Source organism: Nansenia antarctica, assembly GCF_963989245.1.
Source record: "Nansenia antarctica genome assembly, chromosome: 20".
NCBI classification, from domain to species: Eukaryota; Metazoa; Chordata; class Actinopteri; order Argentiniformes; family Microstomatidae; genus Nansenia; species Nansenia antarctica.
This window is the reverse complement of record NC_137693.1, coordinates 6,697,711-6,724,375: the sequence shown is the minus strand read 5'-3', so window position 1 is coordinate 6,724,375 and position 26,665 is coordinate 6,697,711. Positions and strand designations below refer to the sequence as shown.

The following is a 26,665-nucleotide window of genomic DNA, read 5'->3' as shown; positions in this document are numbered from 1 at the left end:
AGTCAAGACAGCAATGCAATTGAATGAAACATGGAACCATTTACCATTCCTGGTAAATTCCTGTCCATGTATATCCAGGGAATTAGGATTTGAGGGGGATGAAGCAGGATGTGGAACTTTAGAAATATTGAAGCTTTAATGTTCTTGAGTTGCACATTATGTAAATAACAGCCCTGTCTGAGCTGGACAGTTCTCCCTTAGGGAATCTCCATCCATCCTATGTAAGCACAGATCACATTTTCACTCTTACTCTCATGCACGTATGCACACACGCACGGATGCACACACACACACACACACACACACACACACACACACACACACACACACACACACACCATTCCAAAGGGGATTCATTATGCACTTCACTCAGAGCTTGTTTCCGTTCTCCTACCTTGTCAGACACAATTCCACCCTTTCCTGTCAGTGTACATTTACACCTCTCCTTAATCTCTATTTTGCTCTGCCCCTCTATTCTAATCCTCACAATCTTTACAATTTTCTCCTCCATCACTTTACCCTTACCCTCCGCCTCTCCCCGCTGTCTCCATCTTTCTGGGGGGAAAAATAAGGTTTTCTCTTTCTCCCCAAAAGAACACTTCTCACTTCTCTATTCCACTCCATTAAAATAACAAACCAAACAAAAGTTTGCCCTCACTTTTCACAAGGACGAGATGCCAAAGATGGCACATCCACACACATGAATATACACAAAGATACACAAATAAACATTTAGTTAACAATCTACCTCCAACAAGCCAAGCTTGTCTCAATGTTATGATGATCACCCAGGGTACATTACATCGTCAGTAAAACGAATAAAAGGTCAATTTTGTTTGAAATCTTGTTTGGAAAATTCGATTACAGAATGGCACTATGCTCTCTCTTTATTTACCTCACGCTCCATTCACCCTCCTGAAACATTAGATTTATTATCTGTCAAGCTTGACTCGTGATCACCTGTCACCTGGAGGGGTACATTACATCGTCAGTAATATGTATAAAAGGTCCATTTTGTTTGAAATCTTTTTTGATTCTCCAAATTCAATTGGTAAATGGACTGCACTTATATAGCGCCTTCATCCAAAGCGCTTTACAACGGCCTCTCATTCACCCATTCACACACATATTTACACACCAATGGTGGCAAGCTGCCATGCAAGGCGCCGGCCCGCTCACTGGGAGCAATTTAGGGTTCAGTGTCTTGCCCAAGGACACTTCCACATGTGGCCAGACAGGGATCGAACCGCCGATCTGCCAACCTCACGATCATTAGACGGCGGCTCTACCTCCTGCACCACAGCCGGCCCAATTCTCTATAGATTTTCCGTCACCCTTCATTCTTCCTCCTGAAACATTATCCTACAAGTTTCAAGTTTCAAGTTTTATTGTTTCACAGTTTCACATGACACAAGTGTAAGACAGTAAAATTCTTAGGCTTCGGTTCCTGACATTGCAGCACAAGACAATAAGGCAAAAGGCTTAAGTCAAGATAAAAAAAAAAAAAAAAGTAACAATAGTACAGGACATATGTGACAAATACGACAGGATACAATTAGCAGTACAAATAGTAAATAAAACAGTGACGGTGGGTGAGTTTAAGATGTAGGTAGTCTGTATACATGAAGTGTGCTTGGGAATGATAGTCAATCATCTACAGTAGGCTTGTTTATGAGCCTGATCGCCTGGGAGAAGTAACTGTTAGTTAGACTCTCGTTTGCTGTATATCCTGGATGGAGGGAAGCTCACATCCACTGATGCACTCAGTTGTCAGAATAGGGATATGTATTATATCGCTCAACACTAGTGCAGTAGGTCACATTACATAGCAATCTTTGGGCAGCAAGTCCAGTGGCAAAGGTTAAGCATTTGTGCCATGTTCAACCAACCTATCAGAACCTAAATCCACAGAAAAGAGAGCTAAGTTTTAATCTGCTTACATTTTTCAAACTCACAAACCCCATTGTAACTCCATATCAGACCTCTTTGTGTCTTCAATAGTGCTGCTGCCCTCTGCTGGCAAAATAACCAAATGCACTTGGATCATAGAGAAGGAGAATAGATCAGAAGCAGTTGAGGATGATGATGATGATGATGATGATGATGATGATGATGATGATGATGATTATGTTGCTAACAGATATTACATGATGAGGAGAGTTGCATTTTACTCTTTAGCACAGGAATGCTCTTTAGCAACTGAATAACCTGTTATCAATTAGATCTGAGTACAGGGATGGAAAAATATTATTCCAAAAACGAAGTACAGTACAGCATTTCGTAACCTTAAGTCGTTTCTCTCTACAATGATTGATCCTTTCAGGTAAAACAGGTTATAAAATGATTGATCCTTTCAGGTTATAAAACATGAAAAATAATAATATAATAATAATATATAATAATAATAATAATAATAATAAATAGTCGGTTGAATGTCTTTAAAAAATATTATTCCAAAACGAAGTACAGCATTTCGTAACCTTAAGTCGTTTCTCTCTACAATGATTGATCCTTTCAGGTTATAAAACATGAAAAATAATAATATAATAATAATAAATAGTCGGTTGAATGTCTTGTTCTTTCCAGGGGAGTGGACACACACAGCTGTACAGATGTGCGGTGGTGATTTCATCTGATGGAGAAGAGAAGAGGCGCTCTTTGTTCAAGCAAGGCGCTCTGACGTCACGACCCTATTTCCCGCAGGCGGATTAAAGATGGCGCCCTGGCATGTACTAAGATGCTGTCAGCGGGCTTTGGCGTGGATACCTGTGATTTTTATCAACCTGGTCGTGGGTTGGTCTTATTATGCGTACGTCGTGGAGCTGTGTATATGTAAGTACAACATGTCTTTTTTTGGGGAGAGGGGGGGTGGAGGTTGTTGCGGTTGTGTTTCCTGATTGAAACAAAGTTGCCTGTGACAGCTTGGGTGGTTGGGAGCCCAGCTGGATGGGGAAATCTGAAGAAATCAGTTCGACAATGTCTGGAAACTAAAGTAATTGATCTATCTAGTCCACAAGTGTTTCAATTTGTAGTAGGACATTAGTCGTGATCGTTCGCTGTTGTCATATTGTCACACTTTGGTTAGAGAGGATACAAATGAATTGACAGGAAACTCCATGTCCTTTTTTTTCCAAATTGGGAGAGAAGAAGTGATTTTCATTTTGTAGTGAGATCTGTGATCAGTATTTCTGACTCCTTTCATTAAATGCTTTTCACCTTGACATACTATGGAGCCAAGAGTGCCATAACCTGCTGTAATCATTTGTGTGATTCTTTCTATTGCCTCTAGATTAGATTCGATTCAACTTTATTGTCATTGCAGAGTACAAGTACCAGACAAGGAAATGCAGTTTAGCATCTAACCAGAAGTGCAAATAGTGATATAAAAACATGATATAAAACATGACAATGATAGGTACAGTAGTTTAGAGGTATATGAAACAGCTCTAGGCTACATAGTTGCCATCAAAATGGGAAGGTAAAGAAAATTAACCCTTATTATTTTAATTGATGACTTGCTCTAGTTTTAGACATACAGAACATAATGGTTTTCTTAACTTTTTTGCCAATAGATACCATGCCAAATAAGTTACTCTATAGGTCGCTCTTCCCAGATACAGGGCTCTCAAGTCTCACGCATTGGGCGTGAGACAAGATGTGGCGTGTGAACGGGTTGAAATGCGTGTGTCTCACGCCCAATGCGTGAGACTTGAGAGCCCTGCAGATACACACATTAGCCCACTCTCTGGTCTCGTACAGAGGGTTACAGGGGAACATGCTTTTGTTTTATCACACTCTTGTCAGTTACTGCCTGATTCCTCGGGGCTGAGGCTGATGGTACCATGGTATGCGTCTGTCAGCCAGTCAGTGTCCATAGTCAGGGGCATCCCTTCAGCAGGGACAAACAAAGCTCTCTCTGATGGGTGGGTCCCCCACTGGCAGTGCCAGGCTGCTGTTGTGTGGTGAAAGAAGGAGGGGGTCAGTCAGGAGAGTAGTACTGTATCTCAGACACATTCATCAGAGGCCCTCTTTAATTTAACCACTCTTCTCTCTGTGTACTCTTCTGTCTCTCTCTCACAGTTACAATCCAAAATAGTGCGGAACAAAGTAAGTCATGTTTACAGTCCTTTGGTGCACGCATGTTCCAAAGATTGTTCTAAACTCACACAATATTGTTTCAATATAAGCTACTCATTCTCTCTCTCTCTTTCTCTCTCTCTCTCTCTATATACCATCTTGTTCAGAGAACAGTCATATGTGTATGTGTGTATATACGTATATGGGCTGGCGAGATGTGATTGGACTCAGAGAACTGCATTGTATTAAAGCTGTATGAAGAGAGTGACTCTTGTTCTTGCTCCCTCTTTCCAACAGTCATTTACCTGGTGGCCTTTCACTGCTTCTTCATCATGTTTATTTGGTCTTACTGGAAGACTATCGGCAGCAGGCCCGCCAACCCCTCTAAAGCGGTACGTGTGAGAGGAGTACAGGCTACCCTGATGCTCCGCCACAAAGCCACAAGGGCAGCAGAGTAGGCAGGGTGTGGCCTTTCTCCAAGCCCACTCTGTGATTAGACTACAGCACATGTTCACATTGGAGCAGGGATCAGAGAACCTAGAGAGAGAGAGAGAGAGTGTGTGTGTGTGTGTGTGTGTGTGTGTGTGTGTGTGTGTGTGTGTGTGTGTGCGCCCGCGCCCGCATGTGTGTGTGCTGAGAGAAAGAGAGATATTACTTTTTAGGTGAGTTTATAGATACATAAATGGCTATATTTATAAAGGCCTACTTGATGTCATCCTCTCTCTCCCCCTCTCTCTCCCTCTCCCTCTCCCCCTGTCAGTTCTCTTTGCCCAAAGTGGAGAAGGAGCAGTATGAGAAGGAGGAGCGTCCAGAGGCGCAGATGGAACTCCTAAAGAAAGTGGCCAGAGAACTGCCTGTGTACACTCGCACTGGGTCAGGAGGTGAGAGAGCCACTGCCACATTTCCCCCTTTCGCCCAGAAGACTCCAGCTCCTAAAGGCTTTAGAAAAGGCACTACTATGGCAATGAGCTGGCAGTGGTCATTATTGGCAGCGTAGCACCTTATTATTTACATAAATACACTCACTAAACACTTTATTAGGAACACCTGGTGGAGGTGGTGTAATGGTGTGGGGAATGTTTTCTTTGCACACTTTGAGCCCATTTATACCCATCAATCATTACTTGAATGCCATAGCCTATTTGAGTATTGTTGCTGACCATGTACATCCCTTCATGGTCACAATGTACCCATTTTCTAATGGCTACTTCCAGCATGATAATGCACCATGTCACAAAACAAATGTTGTCTCACTGGTTTCATGAACAATGCAATGTTCAGTCCAGTGTTCTTCAGTGGCCTTCCCAGTCACCGAAACCGAATCCAATAGAACACAGAATATACGGTATATATATATCACGTTTAAGAGATATTCATAATTAAAGTTGCACATTTTTTCAATTGGTTAACTGATTAAATGTCCCTTAGCAAGGTTCTGTGTTACTATGTAACATCCAAGCCTATACAAACTTTATGATATCCGTAACAACAACCATGTAAGTGATGAGCCCAGTAATGACAGCTGTCTGACTCAAAGACATAGAGGCAACACGAACACAATAGGAGAGGCTGGACGACAAACACACCTGGTAGTATTCCTAACCTGGGGGGTATTCCATCAACGTCACTAAAGGAAAATCTAGGCTTATTTTTTGCTTATTTAGTTTTGCAAGATTTATTTTAAAGATCTGGTCTTATTTTTTATTTGAAGACTATGTCTCGAAATCCTTGGTTGGCTAAATGGTGTTGATTGATCATTGTGTACTGGTGTGTACTCCACAGCCATCCGATACTGTGACCACTGTCAGCTGATCAAACCTGACCGCTGCCATCACTGCTCCACGTGTGAGATGTAAGTTGGTTCTGTCTCATGCACCATGGCCTGTTGTGCCTCAACTCTATTGTAATACTTTCTCCTCTCCTTTTGTTTCTCGTGCTGTCATGTGCTATTTCTCTCTCTCTCTCTCTCTCTCTCTCTCTCTCTCTCTCTCTCTCTCTCTCTCTCTCTCTCTCTCTCTCTCTCTCTCTCTCTCTCTCAGGTGTGTGTTGAAGATGGATCATCACTGTCCATGGTATGTCATCTCACTTAATTTCCCCAAGTATAGACAGTTAGCCATTCTCCACCCACTAGGTCATAGTGTCATAAACATTCATGTGATCAAGTTATGCCAAGCTTGAAAACGCCAAGTCATGATTGGAGAGCATTTGTTTCTTCCTGGTACAATCAGCATGTTTGATTTTCCTTTTAATACGATCCTATCTTATCAACTCACTCTTGTAAATCAGATCAAATGGCTTCCCTGGAACTATATTTCTCTGGTCTCTTTCATTGCTTGATTCTAGAATAGAATAATATAATATAATATAATATAATATAATAATGTGGACAGATCAGCACAGTCAGGTGTTTAATCTCTCTCCTCTCCTCCCCGCCCTCTGTTTCTCTCTCAGGGTGAATAACTGTGTTGGTTTCTCAAACTACAAGTTCTTTGTATTGTTCCTGGCCTACTCCATGCTGTATTGTGTATTCATCGCCGCCACCGTCCTGCAGTATTTTATCAGATTCTGGACAGTAAGTACACACAATCTAACCTCCTCAGTAAGTACACACAATCTAACCTCCTCCTTTTTCTAAGCTGGGTGTGTTTCTCCCTCTTGTACACGTGCACTGTATACACACATGCGCACACACACACACACGCACACACACACACACACACACACACACACACACACACACACACACACACACGCCCACACACACACACACACACACACACACACACAGACACGCCCACGCACACACACACACACACACACACACACACACACACACGCCCACAAACTGATTTATCTCATCGAAGATATTCAGGCTCCTAGCCTCTTGTACCTCCAAATTACGAATAAACCACATTTTACCTACTAGACAATAGTCTACCGACCAGATTACGTAGGTATGTTCGTAGGTATGTTCCCTTTGCTACAGCGACTACTATTTCTGTTTAATGGTAATGGTAGTGGTAAATCGTATTTTAGCATGCCACCAAATAAATCACAGTAGAATCACCTCAAAGTAACAAAACACTTCAAACTGGAATAGTCTGCATAATGCCATTTTTGCAGAGCTTGTGCTGCTGATTTCTGAGTTCTGTCTGCCTGTCCATCTGTTTAACAAACACGACACCTTTAACTTCACCTCTAACTACCCATCTGTTTCTAACGCTTGTCTTAAGCTTTGTCGAAGGAGATTTGCAGAGGAATGTCCTGAGGTAAAATGCAATACTGTCGTCGTCGTTGTGGTTGTTGTTTAGTGAAAAAGACACTTTGTGTGCGGTTTTGCCACTAATGGTGTGAGACTGAGGTGTCATGAATCCTGTGAAGGAAAGCTATATTGGATTACGGAGAGCACAGTTAAGCTCCACTCGTAATGGCATTCACAAGGCTTTTGTCCCTCATGCAGACCACTAGTGAAGGATTCTCTGTAGTGTGTGTCGAACGTTAACATAAGCTGTTGCCTGTTCCTCCTTGTGGGTTAAGACTAGGCCTCTGTCCTGGCCTGTGTCAAATGCTGCCTTGCTTGTGACAGTGTCCAGTGTCATCTTGCCAACTGTGGGGGAGTGGGGAAGTCAAGTGGGGACAGGATTGGTTGTTTAGCATTTTCGTATTTAGCATTTTGAGCTCACAAACAACCATGGGCTTGTAATGTGTACATGGTACCTGCTGGAGCAGTGGTGTAGGGCTGCTGTAACTCCAGAATAAGGTCATGTACAGTACTGCATCATTGGCTGATGGGGGATGTGCCAGAACAGTGTGTCTACTCTGAGCAGGAGGTGAATGTTGTTATGGCTTTGATTAAGAGTGACAAACATTAATGGCTCTCCTCTCTCTCTTTTCCCTCAGAATCAGCTTGACACTCACGCCAAATTCCACGTCTTGTTTCTGTTTTTCGTGGCGACCATGTTCTTCATCAGCATCCTGTCGCTTTTCAGCTACCATCTATGGCTTGTGGGAAAGAACAGGACCACCATAGGTAGCTCCCATTCTGCCTCACCTCGCCATACCTCAACATAGCCCAACAAACATGACGCCGCAAAACAGTTATCATGCAAGAGACATTTACATTACACTCCCAAATATACTGTTGCTCAAAATCTATGTGACAAATAGGACATGTTAACAAACATGGCATCAGTTAAAATCTCGTCTGCCCATGACTGACTGTTGGTTTATTATTGTTGTTGTAAGTTGTAACAGACTGTTTGACTGTGTTGATATCGTTGTTGCAATTAGTTGACCTATTCAGAATCAGAATTGCTTTTATTACATCCAATGTACGGGTACACAAAGTAAAATTCTTAGGTTCAGGTTCTTTTGACAGAATACAAAATCGACAGTAATAGAATAAAGTAAAATACGTATGGTAATATTTTTTATTTTTTAAAGTAGTAGAATAAAGTAATAAAGTGCTAAAGTGATGGTAGTTGTACTACATCTGTATTCTCCATCTTTCAGAGGCTTTCAGGGCTCCTGTCTTCGGCAATGGCTCCGATAAACACGGCTTCACCTTGGGTTTCTGTAGAAATGTGGCGGAGGTTTTTGGAGAGCAGAAGAAGTACTGGATGTTTCCTATCTACACCAGGTGAGGGCGCAAAAGCCATTCAGAGCCGATTCTATTGTCGTTGAAGAACAGCTGTCAATCTTACAATGATTTCAGCACTAACCTTGGCAAACATTGCTTTCTTTTCTTTCTCTCTCTTTCTCTTGATCAGTCTGGGTGATGGTCACAGCTTTGATACCCGGTTGGTGCACATAGACCCTGAGCGGGCGAACGCCATTGTCCAGCCCAACGGAAAAGGGTAACTTATGCTCTGTTCACAATCAGGCTTCAAGGACCAGAGTTTTTCTTGATCGGATGATGTGTACAGATTTCATAAACCTTTTCCTTTCAATGGTTGTTATTAACCCCCGGCTTTTACTTTTAACAGCCTTGCTGACGTCCAGGCGGACCCCAAGCCTCACCTTGGCAACAACACAAATCATAGTGAGGACAATGGCAAAGAGAACCCTGGTACGTGTCAACCTTGTGATGTCAAGTAGCCCTCAATCATTTCAAAGGGTTGGTCTGAGCCTGGCGCTAAGCAGACTCACTGATCTTCAGATCACACTCCAGACCAAACAACTATGCTGTTCTAATCCTTGCTAATGCTAATGCTAATCCTTAAGTACAAAGATTGTATTTATTTAACCTTTATTTATCCAGGGTGAGACACTAGAGCAGGGGTGGCCAACCAGTCGGAGACTAATAGGGCTTTCACACCGGCAAAGAACCGTGCCGGTTCGCGTTCGCGTTCGGAAACCTCTGAACCTTGGTGCTGTCTGGCGAATGAGCCCGCGTTCATACCAGTGTAACCTGAACCATCCACGTCATCAACGCTGGGTGATGAAGGGGCGGGATAAACAAAACAATTCACAACTAGATGGCAGCTACTTCACTGGAAAAGAGGATAATATCTTCCACTACTACAGTATCTGAAATAAACTGTGAAACAAAACAAAATACACTTTCTATATGCGTTCTTTTACTAATCAGCTGCTCCATTACTGGAATAGAAATGGCTTACGAAATTCGCGTTCGCGCATGTCCGCGCGCGTGTGCGTGTGTGTGTTTGCTGAGCATGTGAGGAAGATAGAGAGAATAATGACACTTTTGATATTGTTTTTGATCACTAATGATTAGATTTTGATTAGATTACATTTTGTCTACTTCCTCCTTGCTGGTCTCTGCAGCCTAGAATAGGACACACCCACTGACGACGTGACTGTTCTACGTTTTGGTTCGCGCTTGAGAACCACTATTTTTTGGTGCCCGCTGCGAACCAACTTTTCAGGTTCCGAACCAATTGAGCTTCGGTCTGAACGCGCCGTCCGGTTCCAGACTTGGTTCGCGAACGCGAACCGGCACGGTTCTTTGCCGGTGTGAAAGCCCTATAAGAGCCACAAAAAATTGTTGGGGTACCAGAAAGAGCCACATCATACATGCGGGCTCACAAAAGCGCTCATTCACACACACACACGCAATACATTTCCAATAGGCTATGAGACCAGTGGTATCATTTCAGCAAAAGCCAAGGTATGGCAAGGTCTGAGTGGGGGGGGTTGACCCCCTCGGTGGATTTTTTTTTTCAAAACAGTTGTGCAATAGTCAATTTTGGTGAGTTGTTTCTATATAATTTACTTATGTGACATTAAGGTAATGAATAAAGGAGACAACTACAGTATGCAGGTAGTAGCCTACATCTTTCCTAGCAGGCAGACTGGTTCTCCTTAGAAACAAAACATAACAGATTTAGCTATTCTCAACTCTAAACGAACTGCACTGTTAAAACGCTAGATTTAGACCTCATCTGTGTCCCTGTCCCTGTCACCTGTTTAGACCTCACCTGTGTCCCTGTACTTGTCTCTGCTGCCCTTTGACCAAAAGAGGTCTTTATGTCCATTTTCCTTTTTTCCCCTGGCATATTTGTTTTATCAGCTCACCTAGTAAAAGTGAGACGATTGATAATATCAAAAAACATGCTTGCACACACATATAACTTACTCACACACAAGTCAGTGTTACTGGCCCCAATTTGGTACAATTATTACTGAAATTATTGAGAATAGAGACATTGTTGACATACGTAAACTAGCTCTTGTAATCTTTAATGTTCGCTAACTAGCGAACTCACTAAAATAACATTAGAACATGTTTGTACTGACAGAACATGACATGAACTTGTTCATTAATATGTTACATTTGAACCAACATTATGTAAATGGAATTTATACAGTTTGTTTAACACACCTGAATGAACGAGAATCGTGGACAAGGTTTTAACATTAAAGTTATTCGTGGCTTGTTTATTGAGGAACCGATGTCCCGCTCCAGTGTTGCCAGATAGGCCTACTTTTGGTCACTCTGGACGGGTGGATTCGGCAGCTTTTAGACTGGTTGGGCTGGAAATTGTCAATCCCGTCTGGCAACCCTGTGCTCCACTACAGCGCTTGGCTAGTGGGGTGAGATGGAGCCGGGAGGTTTTGAGTTACCGTTGTGTGTAGTGGATAAAATCACCAACATGACTAAACGTGTTTCAGATTTTAAAAAATGTTAAGCCAGGTATGGCGAGTGCCATGAATTGCCATACCAAAACGACGCCTATTGAGACACAGAGAGCGAGCCACGCACTTTTAATGAATGGATTAAAGAGCCGCACAGAGACAGGCAAAGAGCCACATGCGGCTCGCGAGCCGCGGGTTGGCCACCCCTGCACTAGATAATTTTAATAATAATTTCACTAGAGGTCTCTTTTGTGGGTGTGCGAAATCTGATGATGATCAAATCTGCGCCACACCTAGCTCAGTTTAGTCCTCTGTGACCTCTCATCTCTGTGTTTCAGAGGGACTCCAGACAGTCAGTGTCACCATGGAGAATGAGTCGTAGACAGGTAAGCCTTAGGGAATTGTTCATTCGTCTGTTTTTGTGTGCGTAAGCGTGCATTTTAAAATTATTATTATTGCATTGTTGTTTGTTACTGACTGCTGTTGTTGAGCATGGAACAAGATCCCAAAGCATTTCACTGTGTCAATTACAACTGTATGCGCTATGTGACATAAACAAATTGATTTTGTGTGTGTGTGTGTGTGTGTGTGTGTGTGTGTGTGTGTGGTGTGTGTGGTGTGTGTGGTGTGTGTTGTGTGTGGTGTGTGTGTGTCTGTGTGTGTGTGCATGCTTGAGAGGAAGCTGATGACCTATATTGTCTCCTGATCCCCTCAGGTGCCTCGCCCGGCCTGGTCAGACATCTGCCAAGAGACAATTGACCCATCCTCTGTGATGCTCTTAAACCACCAGCATCTCCGTCTCCATGGAAACCATCCTCTATCATCACCTTACCCTGGACCAAAAAAAAACATTTTTCATGGCCTCTGCTGTCTTGCCACCAACACCACCAACATTTTTATTTTTTTATTAACAATTAATTAACTTCTGTGACTGCTTTGTTTCACAAGCCAAAAAAGTTAACTTTTTGCACTAGGTCAGGTTATTTCTGTTATGTTCTGTTCTGTTCTGTTTTGATTACATTGTCATGTGCATAATGAAGAAGTGTGCATAAGAGGAGGAATATAATTTACAATATACGAAACTTGTCAGTATTCAGTGTCTGAGTTTAAGCCCCTATTCAATCACAGTTGATTACATGGATTCTGGCGTCAGATAGTAAGCAATACAAATATAAACAGAAAGAAACCCATCTGCATATTTATTCTAACGCAGCTTATTAGTGAAAGGGAATGGCGTTCATTTTGTTTTACCCCCAAAACTCTGGGTTTGATTGATGACCCTAAGAACACAAAAGCCAATGGGATAAGCTTGTGATGTCAGCTGAAATTGTAATGCCTCAGCACTTTACATCTACATTCAGTTGAGGGTGCTAATTATACCCATTGATTTTTGTACGACATTGGTTTTGTATGGACCTGGAACAAGGCTTTATAGGACCCTCCATGTCTCCCTTAATCCACTTCTGGTCCACTGTACACCATCATTAGTCTCACATGCATTGTGCCTTCACTTCAGTTGCTCAGAATTTTAGCTGCATGGAAGGACAAGGGTTTAGTGCAGTCACAGTGTCATAGTAAATGCTATGGTAAATGGTTAAACATGGCATAGGGCGATTTGGGTTTACAATCTAGATGGATGAATCTGGAACTGTGAGAGTGTATTTATGGAATGAAGGACATGTTTACAATTTTAAGCTTTGAGGGGCTTTTTTTCTCAGACCAATTTCAAAGTAACAAACAGACATAAGATCCCAATTCGAAGTTAGTTAGAACGTTAGTAACTCCAGACGTCAATGCATGTCGCAATGTATGTGACGTTTTGAGCCAAGTACTCCTATCTCAAATTAGGACTTGACCCTGAGTAAATGCACAGGTAGATTCTGTAATAAATACATCGATTGCAAAGGGGTGATTGTGATACTTTGGGAATTCATAATTATTGCACAGCATGAAGTATTTGTTTTTACATCTTCGGCTAAATTGCTACAGTATTTTTCTCTTATGTTTTAATCTGTTGCCTGTATTTCCATCGTTGCTTTTAGGTGTGTTTTTTTTCCAATTGTTGTATGAAGACGGGGGACAGTTTGTTTATATCTGTGTCTATCCCTGTCATATTTGCAAGAGGGAGACTTTTCACATCAGACAATTCATCTCACTTTCCTGTGAAACGGTGTGTAAAAAAGTAGAGGTCAATCTTTATGGATTACGCATCATTATTTCTGTTGGAATTTGTCCGAAGCTCACCTGTTCGTTCAACTTCTGTCGTTTCAATCTGATGTGGATTTAACAATGTCTGTTGTGGGTTTTAAGTTGAAGAAAAAGGGAACAACGTTTAAAAAGCACAACATTTTCAATGACAAAATGCTGCTCTCTGATAATTGTGATGATCATGGTGTGGTTACAGCTAATTGTTATCTTTATTTGATTGTTCTCTTGGGAGTGAACATGTATGGCAGTTTTTAATGTATAGTACTGTACCAGATGTGTTGATAGGCTAATGTCCATGTGCAGACCCTATGAGGGGTGCTGTTACCAGTATACTGTACAACACCATGTATATGTTACGGTACATGTGGGAAAACTAGGGTTAGGGTTAGGTGCTAGGGTGCTACGGTTAAGGTTAGGGGTAGGGTTAGACATGCCAGCATGTACCAAGTGGACGTAGCACCTAACCCTAATCCTAGTTTTCCCACATGTACCGTATTCCCACATGTACCGTAACATATACATGGTGTTTTCTATGTCAGGATGCTGACAGACCACCAAGAGGAGGGTGGAGTTAGGCGTCATCATATCATCATAACTGAGTGATTCCTTCTTTCAGGATCGTATCTAACCCAGACAACTGGACATGTTGATTTAACAGTATTTTTGTTATCAGGTTTCTCAATTTCTTACTGACTATGATCCATGTGGTTTTGGAAGAGTCGTTTGAAAGATGTGTGCTTTCAGGAAACATATCCATTGGAGTTACACCATTGGGTGGAATAATGCCGAGTGAGAGCATCATGAGGTTATAACTTCCTAATATTTTTTAAATATATTTTTTACATTCCTAATAGGCCATAGCGATGTATTTTGTGCTACATTCTATATTCACAAAATCATGGACCAATTTACTGTTATTTAAATTAATATCTTATCGTATTTTTTATTCAATCCATGTTTGCATGCTTAGTATTTTTCTCACAATATTTGTACTTACTCTGCCGGCCAGTTTTGGTTGTTTGGTGATTTTTGTAATGTACTCGATTAGAAAAGGTTTGCACAATTTTTTTAAATGTCTAAATCAATTAAATGTTCTTATTTTATAGATTAATCTATAATGTATTACTGTGGACACTTAACAATAAATGCTGTTTTCAGTGTATTGAAAGACTCAATTAATGAACTTTTGAATGATTATTTGTTTTACTTTATACGTTATTAATTTGTATTTTAACTCACCTGTGGCAAGTTACAGGTGCTGACAATAGAGAAATCACACTTGCAACCAGTTAAAATGGAGAAAAATGTACTCAACCTTTGTGTTGTGTGTCTGTGTGTACCACACTGAGCATGGAGAAAAGTAAGAAGAGCAAAGAATAGTCTGAGGATTTGAGAACCAAAGTTGTGGAAAAGCATCTGGACAATCTCAAGGCTACAAGTCCATCTCCAGAGAGCTTAATGTTCCTGTCTACACTGTGCGGAACGCCATTAAGAGGTTTACATCCTATGGCACTGTAGCTAACGTCCCTGGACGTGGACGGAAGATACAAATGTATAAAAGATTGCAACGAAGGATTGTTCGAATGGTGGATAAAAAAAAACACGATCAACTTCCAAACAAATTCAAGCTGACCTGCAGACACAGGGTATAACAGTGTCAGCTCCCACTATCCATCGCCATATTAATTAAATGGGACGTTATGGTAGGAGACCTAGTGGGACCCCACTGCTGACACAGACATAAAAGCCAGACTGGAGTTTGCCAAAACTTACCTGGGGAAACCAAAATCATTCTGGGCGAACGTCCTGTGGACAGATGAGACCAAAATAGAGCTTTTTGGTAAAGCACATCATTGTAGTGTTTACAGAAAATGAAATGAGGCCTTCATGGAAAAGAACACGGTCCCTACAGTCAAACATGGTGGAGGTTCACAGATGTTTTGGGGCTGCTTTGCTGCTTCTGACACTGGATGCCTTGACTGTGTGCATGGCATCATGAAATCTGAAGAATACCAAATAATTTTGGGGTGCCATGTAGGGCCCAATGTCAGAAAGCTGGGTCTCCGTCAGAGGTCATGGGTCTTCCAGCAGGACAATGACCCAAAGCATACTTCAAAAAGCAAACGGAAATGATTTAAGACAGTGCTGGAGAGTTCTGAAGTGGCAAGCAATGAGTCCAGATCTAAATCCCATAGAACACCCATGGAGCGATCTCAAAACAGCAGTTGAGAGAAGGCTAAAGAAGTTGGCAAAAGAAGAGTGGTCCAAAATTCTAATAGAGAGGTGTAAGAAACTCATTCATGATTACAGGAAGCGATTGATATCAGTTATTTTTTCCAAAGGGTGTGCTACCGAATATTAACTTGAGGGTGCCAAACATGTTGTCCAGTCTATTTTTTTAGTTCTGTGCGGAATGATCAGATTTGGCTTTTTTCTCCGTTTTTTTTTTTTTGTTATGCTGTAGGATTTTTTCATGTATAAGGTACTTGGTTGAAATATATCACGAGTAAAGCTTCTGAGTTAGACTATTTACTCAAACAAAGTTACATACAGCTTACAGCATTCCTACTCTGATGATGTTATAGAGAGGGGTCAGCTCTGGTCGATGGATCAGCAGGATGAAAAGCGAGCGAGCTGTCTCTAGCTCACATATTTTATACCTCAGTGATATGGTATTACAAGTCTCTGACATGGCACCTATCATCTTACAAAGGCCAGGTTTAGGGTGTGAAAAGGGGGATAGGTTACAGACAGTATCACTCAGGTCAAAAGATTACTATATTTTACTGCATCCCACTATGATAAATTGAGGACATAACCTTGATTTTAACATTACTGAAAGGGTGTGTGTGTGCACATTTTATTTCTTTATCACTCAATAAAAATATGACCTTCTTCCGTTAGAAGTAGAACTCAAAGGTCAAGTTCTACTGCTGGGGATGATTCACATCCTCCAAAGAAAAGGAGAACATTGGGTAAACACCTTGGGGAAAGTGTTGTGCTCTCAACTGTGGGTCCTATGATCTCACCATCACCCCTTGTGAAAAGATCCCTGCTCAACATCCTTGACAGGGCAGGACATTTCAGAAATGGAAAACAGATTTTCCAAGTAGAATGTGGTCCTAATGACAGCCATATCCAGTCTTGTACTACTGCATTCCTAGAATCTACCTTGTTGCGCCCTCTGCATGTGCTTGCTGACACTGCGGCAGATGACGTGAATCTGGAAAATTCTTGTTGCAGAACCAGTGTTGGTCAAGAAATGTCCAAATGAAACAGACCTGTCCATTATGTGTAAACCCCTACAGGAGTATAAGGAAGCTTTTCCTGTGTTGCATAAATTGTATGTAACAGCAATTGCTGTTTCTTCAGCATCATGTGAGAGTTCCTTCTCCACACTGTCACAAGTCAACTCCCTATCGTCGTACCATTACCGTTACAGGAAAGAAAGAGGAATTTGGTGATCTTGGCCCATGAGAAATCAATAACAAATACCGTAGACATGGATGACTTGTTCAAAATGTTTCCAAGGGAAACAGGAGACTGATGTTATATGGATAGATAGATAGATAGATAGATAGATAGATAGATAGATAGACAGATAGATAGATAGATAGATAGATAGATAGATAGATAGATAGATATGACCTATAGATACTGTACATATAATTAATTACAACTAGTTTACGATCAATAAATACAAACGCATATTAGCTAAATTGCACCCGAAACAATCAATTAAATATACAGGCATTCATAATTCCGCTCGCTACCCGAGCCATCTGTGCCAGTATAGATATCCATAGATAATGTTGGTGTTGTTTTATTGGGAGCAACAACACCAGCATGGCAAAAGGCCACTCCAACTGAACGCCGGCAACTGGTGGTGGAGAAGGTGCGCCACCAGGAAGAAGCAGACAGGTGTGCCAGAGCAGTCTCCCAACCCCAGCAAGGCCGGATGGCGTAGAGAGGAGGAAAATCACATGGAGTGAGATATGGAACATGGATTCTAACAGGCTAAGTTTCATCACGAGAGCCACATAATGATGTCCTTCCCTCTCCAACAAACCTACATCTCTGGTTTGGAGAAGATCCGGCCTGTCTCCAAGGCAACCCTCAAACACATCCTGGTGGGTTGTAAGACCAGCCCAACTCAAGGGAGTGTACAAGAGTACAAGAGAGTAACAACCAACTCCATGCCCCTAAATGCCCAAACCACTTTCCCACACCCAACATCCTTCATCCGGGAAGGAGAGAAAAAGCGGACTAACTCCTCACTTCCAGACGCAGGTCCACTGAATGCAACCAGGGATTGGGAAACGCGTGTCGACCTAAGCCAGAGGCTCACCTCCCCATCCCACATCGTAGTGACCAACCTGCGCCCAGATCTGGTCCTCTGGTCCAACTCCTGCCAGCGTGTCCTCAACGTTGAGCTGACGGTTCCTTGGGAGGATGCCATCGACGAGGCATACGAAAGGAAAAGGATGTCCGATCTGGCAACTGAAGCAGAGGACCAAAGCTGGAATGCGAAGGTGTGTCCAGTGGAGGTGGGATGCAGGGGCTTTCTAGACAGTTCCACCACAAGGCTCCTGAAGGGAGTAGGCATCAGAGGGCAGGCCCAACGGAAGGCAGATAATGAACTTGCCGCTGTCGCCGAAAGGAGCAGTCACTGGCTGTGGCTGAAACGAAAGGAGACAGTGTGGGCTGTCAAATGACCACACAATGTCACCATATGACACACACCCGGGTCTGATCAGCCTGTGGTGGGCCTGCCTCGGCCCGAGGGTGTCTTGTTATAAAGGCCGAAACACCTTATGTGGCGGGGGCATACAACTGAGGATGTGTCATACTGGTCATAGTGGTCTTCACCGAATTCAACCCCACCCAAGGGGTCATCTTCACACCCACCCAGGTAAGTTGCGTGCTGAATCTTCAGGGATTGTAACACCTAGTCCTATTAAGCAATCTGAATCATATGGAAGATCTATGTAGATGTCTATCTATGATCTGTGTCAGTATAGATATCCATAGGTAATATCTATGTAGATGTCTATGATCTGTGTCAGTATAGATATCCATACATAATATCTATGTAGATATCTATGATCTGTGTCAGTAATAGATATCCATACATAATGTCTATGTAGATATCTATGATCTGTGCTAGTATAGATATCCAGGGTTCGAGTTATGTGGGAGCCAATGGGAGCTGAGCTCCCATAAGGAAGGTCTGAGCTCCCATGAAAGCAGTAGAATCATACATCTGTGGGGGTCGCTAATAATACATTACCACAACCATTATTTGATCATGAATGTCAATGTAATGAGTATTATTTATATTTATTTATATGATAAATATTCTAAAATAAACACGTTTTCCAAAAGAACTACGCGCACCAGCATTAATCTCCTGTGAATGACAGTATGCCTTTGACTGCCTGCACTTTACCACCAAGACACTATGGGGCGCAGTAGAATATTGTGCAACAGCAGAATATGATCGTTGAGAGCTTGCGAACGTGAAAACACGATTATTGAGAAGAAAACATTCAGTAGCTAGCTATCATGCCGCCCCAAAAAAGGCCACTGCTTCCGACCGAGTCGACAAGCCTGGAAAGTTTCGGGTTTTCAACCAAGAAACCAAACTTGAATTCAGCTGCACCTGTTATGACACCTAACTGTTGAAATAGCAGAGCTCAAACAAAACCAAGTGCTTCCGAAGAAAGTAGCAGAACTCACCTCCAGTATGTATAAGGAGACAGCTAGTTCGTTCAGGGCAGCCTATACTGTTTTTTTTTGATTGATTGAAAACTTTATTAGAAGATTTGCAGAAGTAGGTACAAGAAAGTACATATTACATACAAGGTCAACTAACAGGATAAAAACCCAAGAAAGCCACTGGCTTATTTCAATTGGGGTCCTTGATTCTCAATTCATCGTTACATGTAAGACAGACAAAAAAGCTAGTACTATCTACAAGATAATACAGACAAATAACTATTACTATCTACAAGATAAACACACATCCATCATGGGAAGAACAATACAACGAAACATAAGGTATGTACAGCGGGTAGGACAGGTGGGGACATACACCACAGGTGGGGGCGGGGGACAAAACACAAAGTATGTACAGTGGGTAGTTCGGGTCTTTTAATCTGATTTTTGATTTAGAGGGTCCAGTTACGGATTGCAGCCTCCTGTAAATGTTTTTTGAGAGTGGTTTTGAAGGTGGGCAGTGTTTTGCACTCCTTTAAGATTATAGGAAGGGCGTTCCACATTTTTACTGCATAGTTTGCAAACGAGTTTAACCCCTTGTTTGTGGTGCAACGCGGTTGAACGTGGTTCGTGGAGCTTCCTCTGGTGTTGTATGTGTGGACGTTGTTCACTTTTTGGAAGTATGTTGACAGGTACTTGGGTGTCTTTGTGGTGTAGCGTATCTTGAAGACCAGGCCCAGTGCAAGCTGCTGCACTCTGTCAACTACTCGTAGCCAATCAAGGCTCAAAAAATGAGCAGCGGTTAGATGTGTCCTTGGGTTGAGGCCTAGCAGAAGCCTAACCAGTTTATTTTGGGCTGTCTGGAGTCTTGTTTTATGGGCCTTTGTGGTTCTATAGTACCATGATGTTACGGCATAGTCGAAGTGACATTGAATGAGAGCTCCTGATAGGGTCCTCAGTGTGTTTTTACTGACAAGTGAGGATATCCTGTACAAGAATCTAGTTCTATGGTTCACTTTTTTGATTACTTTTGCTGCCATTTTATCTCCGGAAAGATTTGCCTCTAAGATGGAGCCCAGGTATGTAATATCCTCTTTTCTTGTGATATTAATGTTACCCACTTTTATTTTAAAATTTTCAGCCTTTCTGAGTTTAGATGGGGATCCGTATAGGATGGTTTCAGTTTTACCTAGGTGTATTGATAGTTTATTGTCAGCTAGCCAGATGCAGATTCTACTCAGTTCAGTGCTTAGCGCTTTTTCCACCTGCAATATGTCCCTGTCAGAGACCAGCAGAGCCGAGTCATCCGCGAACAGGAACAAATTGCAATCACATGCTGATGACATGTCATTCACATATATTAGGAACAGTAAAGGTCCCAAAATGCTTCCTTGTGGAACGCCGCAGGTCACTGGGAGGGGGGGGGACAGTGTTCCGTTCACACTAACCACCTGTTCCCTCCCCTCTAAGTAGGATTGCATCCAGCTCACCGATGTTCTATCGAACCCAATTGCTTTCAGTTTATCTAACAATATGTGGTGATCTACTGTGTCGAAGGCCTTCTGGAGGTCCAGCATGACCATGCCGCAGAACTTGCCCGAGTCCACCTCATGGTTGATGTGGTCGTTCAAATAGAGAAGGCATGTGTCAGTGGAATGGGATGTTCTGAATCCTGATTGAAATTCATACATCAGCTTTTTTTCGGTAAGGTACCTATCGACCTGTTCATAAACTATTTTTTCCATAAGTTTCGAGATGGAATTAAGAATAGAAACAGGTCGGTAGTTGCCTGGGTCTAATTTTCTTCCTTTTTTATACAGTGGGGTTACCCTTGCTATTTTAAAGTCAAGGGGGACGTGTCCCTGTTTGATGGAGAGGTTTATTATGTGGGTGATGATTGGGGTAATGGAGGCAGCTGAGTCTTTTAGAAATCTGGCTGGAATATTGTCATGGCCCGTGGCCTTTTCTGAGTGTAGAGCGCCTAGCTTTTTAAACACCTCATCGTTTGACACCATGGAGAGTTTAAAATCATCATTGCGTACACCCAGTTTATTGTAGAACTCACGGATGTGCTCTACACCATAACGCCCTGAGTGGGGTGGTAGATTGTTAACTAATTTAGTGGCTATGGTTGTAAAGAAAGTGTTTAAGCACTTAGCCACATCCAGCTTGTCTGTAAGGAGAGAATCACCAGATTTTATGCTGATGTTTGTAGACCTGGTTTTGAGTTTTTGACTGCAACCTAGTTGGCTATTAAGTAGCTTCCAAAGGTCACGTGGTTTGTTTAAGTTTTCTTCGATTTTGTTATCGAGGTATTCTTTCTTAGCAGATTTGGTCATGGTAATTACCTGATTGCATAGTTTGTTGCATTGTTTTTTAATTTTCTCAAAGTGGGTTTTGTGATCTTCGTTTAAGTGTTTCACTAATTTTGATTTGCATTTTTGAACTTCAGAGCATTTTAGGTCTCTGACTTTCATAGCATTTAGAATGTCCGAATTCATCCATGGTTCCGATCGGGTTTTAACCCTGGTGGTTCTCATGGGGGCTATACTGTCAATAATATTTAGGAATTTGGTTTTGAAACCTAGCCATGCCTCTTCAACCTGTGTGCATTTTAGTTCATCAAACCAGTCTTGATTCTCCAGTTTATGGTTTAAGGCCTCACTAGAATAGGATTTAAGGGATCTAGTGGTAACAGTTTTATGACCGCCAGCCTTGGGTTTTTGTTTTTTACGAGTGCAAAAGATCATGTAATGATCACTTAGCCCACATACAATAACCCCACTCTTGGAGATTTTGGACTCATCCGATGTTAGAATGAGATCTATGGTGGTTTGAGTAGAAATACACACCCTAGTGGGTTTGGTAATTTGTTGACGGAGACCGTGTAATTCAGAAAACCTAGTGAAGGATTTGAAAACGGATGCTTCATTTCTGAGCATGTCCGTGTTCAAATCTCCAATAAGAATCTTTTCCACACAGTCAACGTCATCCATGCACCCCTCAAGAATATCATAGAAATCACTCTGATCGGGAGGTCTGTAGATAGTACCAACCAGCACCGGTTTTGCTTTGTTAAAGATAATTTCAACCCAAACAGATTCTAATTTGTCATGATTCAGGTCATCACGGGTGTTAAAGATAATATCGTTAAAGATAATAACTGTCGCTAAAGAAAGGATGCCTTATACAAAACTGAATCCAATTATTAAACTTAATGAGATGAATGGCACGACAGTTAGCCCCTGCTCACCGATCCGATCATGCATGTGCCCAGATTGTAGAGCACATTGCACAAGAGATGAAACAAATTCATTTCTAATGTCAAATCACTTGATTCCCGTAGTAGCATAACATTAGATTAAAGCACAATTAATGGACGAGCATACATGATTATTTATGTCAGGTGCGATGTCACTGGAAATGGAGATGTGGACAATGTGTCGTGCTAACAGGGAAAGTGAATGGACTGTTTTGTTGTTTTTGCTATACAGTCCATTCACTTTCCCTGTTAGCACGACACATTGTCCACATCTCCATTTCCAGTGACAACAAAATTGTTGTTTTTGGGGTCAGATTTGATAAATGGTGTTACAGAATTGGTGGACGGTCTCTTTGTGGGTTTTGGAATTGTTTGTGTGTCTCTCTCTCTCTGTCTGTTTGTGTGTGTGTATGTATGTATCTGGAATGGTACTGCAGTCCCAAGAGTGTAAAATCAACAGCTTCAGACTGTGTTGTTGGTGGTATAATGGTACATGTGTGAATCCATTGAGGCTTTAACAGAGGAATATAGAGCCTACTGAAACTTTCTATGGGTTTCTCAATGCCCATTCAGGTCTCGATAAGAAGGTACATGAATCCAACTTTCCACTGGACTATAGATGTGAACTTGCATTGAGGCACACTGGCATTGGTTTTTCTAAAAACTCGAGTTGTATCAATTCAGTTTGAACTCAGACTTCAAGTTGTGGTTGAGGAGCAGGGGAGGCTGGTAGAAGTAGAAATATGAGGAAATGGTAATGTATGGAATGAGGAGTGGTGTATGGTATGGAATGAGGAGTGGTATCGAACACATGTTTGATACCAACCCCCTCCACCCACACCCCTAAAACGCGTGTTTGATACCATTCCTGTGTTGTATACCATTCCTCTTTCCATTTCATGCATTACAATGAGCTTGTCCTCTGATTCCTGCCTCCACCAGCCTCCCTTTTTTGAGGAGGCTATTCATGGCTTGTTGACCAGCAACACAGTCCATCATCCTGGGTGGTGAAGCATGGCACCTACTGTAGCAGCATGGCACCTGCTTGACCTGACAGGATTTGGGAAGAAGACACTCAACCGGTCCTGTATGGAGTCATATCACATGTGGATATACTCAGGGTGCGTTCGTAAATTCGCTCTGAGAGCACCGGAGCGCACACTGGGTTCAACATCATAAAGGGGGTAATTTGCTTGGACAAGAGGCATTCCATGAGTGCTGATCATATTTCCAGAGCGAATTTACGAACGCAGCGACAGTAGGCAGCACAGATACTCCACTACTGTGACACCAAGGGAACCGGATGCTATAGTTATCTATTGGAATCAAACTGTACTCTTACCACCATGGGTGCAGCAAGTAAAATGCCCTTTTAATAAATCGTAGCCAGGCTATCCACAGTGTCTTATTGAAGCCTTTACCCGATGTAGCCAAGCGAAGTGCTCTGACATTTGCTAATATAGAGTCCGGTACATTCCCATTTGAGGAGTCGGACATTTGACAACTCCCAGGTCCCATATCCCATTGCATATATTATTATTGAAAAGGGAGACTCTGCAGAGCCAGCTGACTTGCAATGAAGGGAAACCACTGTTATTTTGTACTGTAGCGATATGTAGAGAAGTATGGTAGATTATGAAGTTGAAATTATTTATAGATTTTAAGACAGATATTGTTTTAGAGAATGAAGGATAATAATGACTGTAGAGATGTAATGATTTATTTAAATTCTAGAGAAATGGGACTGATGATTTTTGGGTGCATTTAACTACAACATTTACATCACAATGGTGCATTTCTTGGAATCTCTAACATTGAAATGTATGAAATATTCCCCTCTTTGTATAGTTTTGTAATTTATTTAAAGTGTAATTACTGTGGATATTTTTGTTTAAAATGAAGAAAAGTGGGCATTTTCACATGATGTGGAGCCCAACATCACGGCAGCTTGTCCAAGTATGTGATATTTCTGCCCCTGAGGTTCTCTGACTTTGTGAAGGCCAGGACTATGTATTTGTGTGTGATTATTTCAATTCATTTTGTTTTCTGAAAATAAAATGGGTTTTTTCAAAAGAATGTTTCCTTTCTTCCTCATACACAATTCAAAGCTAAAAAAAAAATATCTTTATTTTCAATTTTACAAAATGTTTCCAACAAGACACAGTAGCATCTCAACATAACATGAATAAATAACATGAACATCTCACCATAAAACTTGAACAGATGACGACAGATTAACTACATAAGTACGAACAACATGCTGAACATAACACTATTAGCTTAATGTAACACAGTACAACCCTATGGACTGGAACACAACAGCACCTCCAACAGGCGGTCGGTGGCAGTGCAGGCAGATGGCTCCTCTCCCAGACACAACAACTTGTGGAACTGAGCCTTTGGAAGCCCACACACGATCCTGGAACACACACTGAGCTATTTCAACATTGTCCTCATTGTTGCTATTATCCTAGCTTGTCTTCCCATGTTGAAGAAGTGGTGAGTAATGTCCTTAGGTATGATGGTCAGATAGTAGCAGTGTGTGTGTGACATAATACCACATCTGACAGGTGTGTGTGTGTTTAAATGAATGACAGCGTACCAGTCGTCGAAGTCTTCTGTCTTCTGGAGCGTTTGGACCCACTGACCGATGTACCACATTCTGACCACGTTGCCGGTAGCAACCGGCTCCTCACTGTCACCCTCGACGACGTTCCCCTCTATCGACTTCTCGGGGACGTCCTCGTAGCACAGGAAGTAGCTGCTCGGGAAACACACACGAGGTGAGAACCCGTCTGACTCTTCTGAGATCTGAAGATCTTTCACATGCATGTGGTCCTAAAATATTCTTAACCCTAAAATCATACACTGCCTAATACCACCATCTAATAATTACACTAGTCCAGCAAACTGAATTTAAACAGTTTGAGGTTTTAATCATGTCATTATTCTCTCTCTCTAAATGGAACTCTCCTTTGAGCTTCACTCACTACTCTGTCTCCTGCTGCTGCTGCTGCTGCTGCGGTGGTGTCTCTTGGGGTCTCTTCACGTTCCAGCGCATGCGTTTGTACAGGCCGGTGTTCACCCCCGCCAGGTACGGGGTCGGCTGGCAGTAGCGGAATATGGAGATCGTCGTACTGCCTATCTGACATTGGCCTATGAAGAAGTATGAGATGCTGGAATGGACAGAGATGGAGAGAGGGATCAATAAATGGTTGATAAGGGATAGGGGAGGGATGAATGTGACGAAGGAGAAATTAAATGATGTAATGATTATTGTTATTATTCATCTTTACATTGACAGTGGCTCACTGAGACCAAGATGTCTTTTTCAGGGGTGCACTGCTTACTTTAAAGTGTGTGTGTGTGTGTGTGTGTGTGTGTGTGTGTGTGTGTGTGTGTGTGTGTGTGTGTGTGTGTGTGTGTGTGTGTGTGTGTGTGTGTGTGTGTGTGTGTGCAGGGGCGCCGCTAGAGATTCTGGGCCCCATGACAGAATATCATTTTGGGCCCCCCCACCTAAACCACCCATCAACCTAAACCCAGTTGAAGTTGATGAACTATTGATGCACTGCAAGAAATCCAATGATGGACATCTTTTGTAAATGTAATTTTAAATTACAGTTAATACAGGAATCAACAATTCAGCAAAGAAATCTCAACATTATTTAACTTATTAAATTAAGACTTGAACAACACAAGGACAAAAGTATAATTAAATGAAGATTGGAACCCAATTATAAAAAATATAATTTTAATGGGGTGGTATTGTGTCTAAATAAATGTAGATCTTGTAAAGATCAGTTGGCCATAATACTGTCAGGATTAGATCAATGAAGAATTACAGCAGAGATATTTACTGACTCAGCATTGCTTGTTTCACACAAAGACAAACGTGTCTTATACAAGAGGGAGCAACACAGACATGGTGCCAGCGAAATTGAATGTGAAATGGGAAGATTTTTATTTTTACACTGCGGCAGTACTGTGGAATAGTATACCTGGAGAGCTAAAAACTATATCTAGCCTAATGCACAACGATTCAAGATAGGAGTAAAGAGATCAAATCAAATCAAAGCTAAACGCTGGGCCTTCTTAGTAGCAAAATCTTTAATAAGATCCTTGAAATCTAGTGATGAAGCCAACTTGCTGTGCTGCTGTCATTGTCCTTTGTTACTTCTTGCTCTTCTTCTTCTGCCTCTTTACCTCTTAATTGTTTAAATTGTATTTAATTTAGCCATTTAGCAGACACTTTTAATCCAAACAATTACGAATTACAGGGACATTCCCCCTGGAGTAACTGAA

The 26,665-nt window shown here is 41.8% G+C and overlaps 1 protein-coding gene across 1 annotated transcript; it reads left to right on the top strand.

Moving 5' to 3' along the window:
- Positions 1 to 2,714: 2,714 nt before the first annotated feature.
- Positions 2,715 to 11,557, top strand: LOC308174938 (palmitoyltransferase ZDHHC20-B-like; the record flags this gene model as incomplete). The annotated part of the gene is made up of 13 exons (XM_080550049.1): positions 2,715 to 2,832; positions 4,081 to 4,107; positions 4,375 to 4,469; positions 4,838 to 4,958; positions 5,860 to 5,929; positions 6,117 to 6,149; positions 6,529 to 6,649; positions 7,311 to 7,346; positions 7,978 to 8,107; positions 8,590 to 8,716; positions 8,847 to 8,933; positions 9,063 to 9,145; positions 11,514 to 11,557. 13 exons carry the CDS (start codon positions 2,715 to 2,717, stop codon positions 11,555 to 11,557), a joined length of 1,092 nt encoding a protein of 363 aa, XP_080406175.1.
- Between the last annotated feature and the right edge of the window lie 15,108 nt (positions 11,558 to 26,665).